Source organism: Erigeron canadensis, chromosome 1, assembly GCF_010389155.1.
Source record: "Erigeron canadensis isolate Cc75 chromosome 1, C_canadensis_v1, whole genome shotgun sequence".
Taxonomy (NCBI): domain Eukaryota; kingdom Viridiplantae; phylum Streptophyta; class Magnoliopsida; order Asterales; family Asteraceae; genus Erigeron; species Erigeron canadensis.
In genome coordinates this window covers 25,606,084-25,614,085 of record NC_057761.1, presented here as the reverse complement: position 1 = coordinate 25,614,085, position 8,002 = coordinate 25,606,084, and the positions used below count along the sequence as shown (strand labels likewise).

General features: G+C 41.5%; 1 protein-coding gene across 1 annotated transcript; it reads left to right on the top strand.

Moving 5' to 3' along the window:
- The first annotated feature begins 420 nt into the window (after positions 1-420).
- On the top strand, positions 421-1,269 carry LOC122588081. The gene has a single exon (XM_043760225.1). It carries the CDS (start codon positions 421-423, stop codon positions 1,267-1,269), a length of 849 nt encoding a protein of 282 aa, XP_043616160.1.
- The last annotated feature ends 6,733 nt before the right edge of the window (positions 1,270-8,002 follow it).

Genomic DNA, 8,002 nt, shown 5'->3' with positions numbered 1-8,002 from the left:
TTTATGGAAAGGTACAATTTGGAAAGTATGCGGATCTTGGGAGCAAGTGAAACCATGCGGGTGTCAGGTTTTATGCATGGCATCAGATCCAAGCAATTGATAGAAAAATTAAATACAAAGGTTCCTGATACTGTGAAAGAAATGATGGAAGTGGTTAAAGCTCACATTAGAGCAAAAGAAGCTATCACAGTTGCAAAATTAGATGAAGCACCAGCCCGACGCAACAACAAGCAATCACGCCAATTCAACAATAGAAGGGCATATACCTCCTCCACCGAGAGGTCTGAGCGTCGTCAAAATACTCCTTATTCTCCAGCTAATGTGAGGCGGCATGAACATTACACCGCTTTAATCAAAACACCTGCCGAAATTTTGGCCACCGAAGATGCATGAGTTGGTTTCATTCGACCCAGACCAATGATGGGGGATCTTAAAAAGAGGAACGAGCAGTATTGTGAGTTCCACTCTGACAAAGGGCATCACACCAACGATTGCTGGCAGTTGAAAAGGCAGATAGAAGATGCCGTGAAATCTGGTCAGTTGGCCCATTTAGTAAGAGAAATTAAAGAGGAGAATAAAGGTGCAAGAGGTGGGAGACAAAGTGGCTCCTGGAACAAAGAAAGAGACAACAGAGGAAAGATGAAAGAGGTTCAGATGTTTGGAAGGAGTCAAATGGGGGAGTCAAGGAAAAGAAAGATACCTGAAAGTTGGATGAACGTTCCCATCACATTCCCTCCCCCCGGAATGGTGGATTTGACTGCCAATCCAATGATCATCACAGGAATCATCGGGGATCAAAGGATCCATCGTATTTATATCGATGGAGGTGCATCTGTTGAGCTGATGTATGAACATTGTTTCCTCCAGCTCCCTGCTCAAACCAGACAGTTAATGACAAGGGCTGAGGCACCATTAGTGGGATTTGCAGGGGAGGTCGTATGGCCCCTTGGGCAAATTCTTTTGCCTATTAAATTGGGGGAACCTCCATTATGTCGAACTGAAGAAATGGATTTCGCGGTAGTAAGAGCTCCATCCTCAAGATACAATATGATAATAGGAAGGCCAGGGATGAGAACTTTGGGAGCAGTAACCTCCACTCCGCATGCAGAAATGAGATTCCCAACCCCCTGGGGAGTAGCCATTGTAAGCGCTGAAATGGCAAAGGTAGATGAATGCCAACGAATTGAAGAAGATGACTTAAAATTTACTAAGGAATCTCGTAATGTGAAAGAAGAAAGGGTAATGATTCACCCTCATTACCCGGATTAACTCGTTACCATTAGAGCTGAGCTATCTCGAAGAACAAAGGAAAGGTTGGTAGAGTTTCTAAAAAGAAACAAAGATGTTTTTGCATGGGAACCATCAGACATGGTGGGGATCCCTCGGAGTGTCATAGAGCATCGGTTAAACGTTCATTCAAATGTTGAACCAAAAGTGCAAAAGAAAAGAACTCTTGCTCCCAAAAGAAGCAGGGCTGCCCTTCAAGAAGTAAGGCAGCTAGTAGAGGCAGATATTATGAGGGAGGTAAGATACCAAACTTGGGTTGCTAACCCTGTGATGGTGAAAAAAGGAGATAACTCATGGAGGATGTGCGTGGACTTCAAAGATATAAATAAAGCATGTCCTAAAGACTGTTATCCACTTCCCAATATTGATGAGAAGATTGAGTCTCTTGTGGGGTTCAAGTGGAAATGTTTCCTTAATGCATACAAGGGATACCATCAAATCCAAATGGCTGAAGAAGATGAAGATAAAATGGTTTTTCATACTGATGTTGGTCCATTCTGTTACAAGAAGATGCCCTTCGGACTCAAAAACGCTGGAGCAACATATCAGCGAATGATAGATAAAGTGTTTGGTCCCCAAGTTGGGAGAAACATGGAGGCATACGTAGATGATTTGGTGCTCAAAAGCAAGACTGAAGAAATGATAATGAGAGATATAGATGAAACTTTTGGCAGATTGAGAAGCATCAACATGAAGCTGAACCCGAAGAAATGCTCCTTCGGGATGGTTGAAGGTAGGTTCCTCGGGCACATGATAATAGAGGAAGGGATGATGGCCAACCCAGATAAGATAGAGGCAATCCAAAAAATGGTTTCTCCTAAATCCATCAAGGACGTGCAAAGGTTGAATGGGAGGTTAGCAGCCCTTAACCGTTATTTGGCACGATCAGCAGAAAGATCTTTACCTTTTTTCCAAACATTGAAGCAATGTGTCAATAAAAGTGATTTTCATTGGACGAAAGAGGCTGAAGAATCATTTCAAAAGGTTAAAGAATACTTGAAAGAGCTCCCTATGTTAACTGCTCCAGAACTGGGAGAAACATTAGCATTGTACCTGGCAGCTTCAGAAAGTGCCATAAGTGCAGTGCTCCTAACTGAAAGAAGAAAGAAGCAAGTGCCTATCTTCTTTGTAAGTAGGGCCTTGCAAGCCGCTGAATTGAACTACCAACCATTGGAAAAGCTAGCCTTGGCTCTGGTCCATGCAGCTAGAAGAATGAAAAGATATTTTCAATCAAATCCAATTGTAGTAATCACAGGCCAGCCCATACGCCAAGTCTTGGATCGTCAGGAAATATCGGGACGTGTAGCCAAATGGGCGATTGAATTGGGGGAATTTGAGATTGAATACCGTGCCAGGAGCACAATGAGGGGACAAGTACTAGCTGACTTCATATCAGAAATGCCAATGGCTGAAACAAAAGAAAAGATAATTCAGCTCCCCTCAGATGATTCAAACAAAGAAGCTAAAGTTCCAAAATGGAAGCTTCACACAGATGGAGCTTCAAGCAGTGAAGGGGCTGGTGCAGGTATGGTGCTAGTTGGTCCAGAAAGAGAAGAGTTTAGCTATGCCTTAAGATTTGATTTCCCTGCTACTAATAATGAAGCTGAGTATGAAGCACTACTTGTGGGAATGAGAATAGCAAAGAAACTAAATGTTAACAGACTAAAGGTGTATGTAGATTCAAAGTTAGTGGCCAACCAAGTCAATGGAGTGTATGAAGCGAAAGATGAAAAAATGGAGCAATACTTGGAAAAAATAAAAAGGAAAGTAGAAGGCTTTGAATACTTCAAGATCAAACAAATCCCAAAAAGTCAAAATAAAAAGGCGGATGTCTTGAGCAAAATGGCAACGGTGACCTTCAATCATCTTCGTAATGAAGTGTGGGTAGAAGTACTTGAAAGAAGCTCACTTGAGGAACGTGAGATGAATGCGGTAGTCTTTGAAAAAGACCCCAACTGGATGACTCCAATAAGATCGTGCATAGCAACTGGGGAACTACCAAAAGATGGTGAAGAAGCAAAAAAGATAAGAATGAAGTCACCAATGTACACCCTCATTGACGGTGTCTTATACAGAAAAAATTACTTGGGGCCTTTGTTACGATATGTAGGTCCAACTGAAGCAAATTATGTGGTAAGAGAGGTCCATGAAGGATCGTGCGGAATGCACGCGGGGCCACGGGCCATTGTAAGGAAGCTTATGAAATTAGGCTACTTTTGGCCCTCCATGCATCAGACATGCTTTGAAGAAATAAAGACATGTAGGGCGTGCCAAGTTCACGCACCAATTCCCAAAGGCCCAAAGAATGAGATGATATCGGTGACATCCCCATGGCCATTCTATAAGTGGGGGATGGACACCGTTGAACCATTCCCAAAAGCACCTGGTGGTTTTAAATTCCTAATCGTGGCCATAGATTATTTCACTAAATGGGTGGAAGCCAAGGCGCTAGTAAGCATCAGTGGCAAGCAAGTGAAAAAGTTTGTTTGGGACAACATTGTGTGTCGTTGTTTTGGTTTACCAGGAGCATTGGTCACAGATAATGGGAAGCAGTTCGCTGAAAATCCATTTAAGTCTTGGTGCCAAGAAATGCAAATAAAGCAAATAGCTGTGTTAGTGGCATATCCACAAGGCAATGGCCAAGTTGAAAGGGCCAACCGAAGCATAGTTGATGCAATCAAAAGAAGGCTCTATCGAGAAGAAGTCACTGGATGGATCATTTAACACATGTTCTTTAGGCACATAGGAGGATGCCAAAAACAAGCAATGGTGAAACACCGTTTAGCCTCACTTATGGCACAGAAGCAGTGATCCCTGTGGAGATAGGCATGCCAACATACCGAACTTCGGCTCGTCTTACAGAAACTAATGAGGAGGATCTAAGGATGAACCTCAATCTCCTGGAGGAGCGACGAGAGTTGGCAGCAATAAAAGAAGCTAAATGCAAGCGCCAGATTGAAAAATACTACAACCAAAGGGTGAAGAAATCAAACTCAAGGAGGGAGATCTGGTGTACCGAAAGAATGAAGCCAGCAAGGCAGCAAACCAAGGCAAGCTCGGCCCAAATTGGGAAGGACCATATGTTGTCGCGAAAGCACTCAGGTTTGGATCCTATAACTTGAAAACAATTGCAGGTGAAGAGCTTCCAAGGCCATGGCATGGTACTCACCTTCGCAAATGCTATATGTAAGCTAAATAAGTTAGGGGCGAGTGGTTACACAAAGCTTAATGGTTTCTTTTTTGCTTTAATCTTCTTGTAACCAATGTAAGACCCCCATGTATTAATTTTAATATGAAGTATGAAGCACATCTCCTACGGGATTGATGATGCCTTTGCCTATAAGCATGAAAGTCTTTGATCATCTAAAATGCCATACACATTCCCATCAATTAACTTGGCAAAAGAAAACATAAGGATCATGAATGATCCAGAGGATGCAAAGACATGCTTACAAGGTACCGCGACGATGGTACAACACATGAGAAAGGCAAAATACTTGGATGAAATTTATTTCATCAAATAAACAATTTGATTCACACGAAGTGAACTAAAAGACATCTGAACAAGAGATGCAATATATAAATGCGCGCATATATAGGTTGGGCTGCCCCCTCTCAAAGCCCCATTCTAAGGAAGCAGGCTTCCTAAAAAATGACGTAAGGTTGAGCGACCTCACAAAATTAGCTCCAAGTACTCGACAACGGTCTGGTACATTGACAGGTTGAGCACCTACTAATTAACCTCCCTACTGGTGAAGCAACCATGCCTCGCCAGGTTGGTAAATAAAGCTAAGTATGTTAATGGGACGCCTTAACGACTTACTTAGCATAAATATGCTACGAGCATAATAAAAAATAAAAATAAAAAAGAAGCAAAATAGCTTCATACGCTCAACAAAGGTTGGGTACATTGGTAAACAAAAGTGCTACACGTACTAAAAAGAAGCAAAATAGCTTCATGCGCTCAACAAAGGTTGGGTACACCAATAAACAACATTGCTACGCGCATAAATAAAGGAGCACAACAACTTCATATACTCGACCACGGTCAGTACATAGATAAATTAATGCTCTATCAAAAATTAGAAGCAAATCAGCTGCATGTTTTTGTCAACAGTTGTTACAATGATAAATAAAGGTTCTGTTAGGACCGAGAAGCAAATCAGCTTCATATATACAACACTTTGGTGCATAAAAGCTCAAAAACTAAAAAGATGCAGATTAGCTTCATATACTCAACAACGGTTGGGTATATTAACAAATAAAAGCTTAAAAGCTGAAAAGAAGCGGGTTAGCTTCATATACTCAACAACAGTTGGGTATATTAACAAATAAAAGCTTAAAAGCTGGAAAGAAGCAGGATAGCTTCATATACTCAACAACGGGTTGGTATAAATTCCAGAAGGACACAAGTTAGCCTTATTTACTCGACAACCATTGGGCAGATAATGATGAAGAAGAATGCTACACATATAAAAAAGAAGCATAGTTACTTCATATATTCAATTATGATTGGGTATAATAACAAAGAAAGGCCCTCCTATCATCAAATAGTGAATCAAATCCATATCGAGTACAACAAGGCACAAAAGCAACAATCTAGCTGAAAGTATTCAACAATGGTTGGGTATTGGGAAGAACTTTTATGGCTACAAAGCAAAATCAATATCAAAAGCATGTAAACTTCAAATTTTCAAAAAAGCGAAGCTGCTCAAAATGCCAGTCAGGAGGCAAAACTGCCGCAACTGATTTAAAGGAGCAGAGAACCTGAAAGAAAATATCAAGCTACAAATATAAAAGGGTACCTGTGCTACCTCAATTAAAAAGATAATAAGACAACATAGATGAAGTAGCAAAAGATGACATCCATAATAGCATTGTTCAAAGAAAAGATCCAACTACGACATTGTTGGACAAACCGAACGATAACTGTATCATTACAAACATTAGCTAAAAGCAAAGAAACTAAACATCAGAAGGAGTGGAAGCAACCGGTGGAGCTGGAGAAACAGCCTTCAGATCTTCAATGGAACCACCAACACATTTGGATAACCGCTCAAAATACTCAAAGCGTAGGGTATTGAAAGAGTTAACAGCCTCTTCAAAAAGAGCCGGAGCAGAAGGGTGATAGCCAGCAGTTTTTTCAAGGGGTCGCTTTGATTGAGCACTCCGATATCCGGCACGAATACCATCTTGTAGTCCAGAGGCACTGCCGGTGCTACCAACATTATCAATCCCACTTAAATATTGGGAAGATTGGCGCAACTGGTCCAAGGCATAAAAATAGACTTCACTAATGATCCACTTGTTCACATTGGACAACTCCACATTTTTACCTTCAAGAAAAGCATTACGATCAGATAATTGTTGTACCTTTTCTTTAAGAGCTACATTCTCTGATTCCCGCTTCTCTGATGTAACTTCAGAAGTATTTGCACCAAGAGTCTTACGAAGCTCATCAGCTTCTTTTTGAGCCTCATGAAGTCGAGTTGTAACAGCCTCCAATTCTTTCTGATGCTTTGACTCAGCTGAAGCAAGACGAGTGGTAACATCCTTGCCACTCTCAACAGCTTGTCTCAAAGACAAAATAGTATCTCCAGAAGCAGACAAAAGTGCTTCCAATTTCTCAATTTGTTTGGGTGCTTCAACTTCAATGGCTCCATCCAACTGTCCCTGCAAAACAGATACTTCTTTCTTGAGCTTCTCTATGTCACTGTCCCGCTCACTCAATTGAGTCCTAAGCCTCTGTGATCGATGTTTTCTACATGTATCAGAATCAATCCGACTGGTCCACCTTTGACGAACATGAGGAAGCAAAACGCACAAGCGGGAGAGAAGAACATTTGTCTCATCAGAGAGATCTTGATCAGAAACGGTTTGAATGCGTTTATACTCGGCTGGAGTGGCTAAATGATTAGTATAATCTTCACAAACACGAGGGTTATCCAAGAAAGTGTCACGAGAAGTTTCCCAATATGGAACATATCTCTCAGAACTTATAAAGTTATAATCTTCATTAGGTAACTCCCCTCCCGCAATTTCAGCCTTAGATGAATCAGGCACAATATTTTTAGAACCACCACTGGTTTCTGCATCAAAAATGTTATCAGCATCAAAGGGGTAATTACCATGGGGACCTTCAAAAGAGGGAGGCTGTGTAGAAAAAGCAGCAGCAAACTCATGGAAAGTACTATTAGAATCAAAAAGCCGAAGCGACTTACCACCAAAACTCTGACGTATAACATGAGGAGACTCTTCAACATTTTTCACAGAAGGATCCGGCATAAGAGGGCCAGATGATCCTTTAATCAAGCTTTTCTTCTTGGGAGAAAGAGGAACATCAGCAGCTTCATTAGAAGCATGGACCTCCTCAAAAGGAGAAGAACTAGAGGAAGGTACACCTTCCGATCCCTTACCAGATGATTTAGTAAGATTAACCTGGATCCTCTTTATAGAAGTAGAAACAACTTTGTCACCACGAGTAGAAGCTTTTGGTCTTTTAGAACCAACCACAACAACAGAAGAAGACGGAGCAGTGGATGGTGGAAGGAATGTCACTAACTTCGTGGAAGGGGGAACCAGAACATTGGGAACACGCTCCAACAGAGGACGCTCCCTGATGAAGTAATGGACCTACTTTGGGATGGACCATGTAAAGTCTGGTTCTTACTTCATCATGGACCACTGTTCCACCTTGGCCGCGCCAGAGAATACT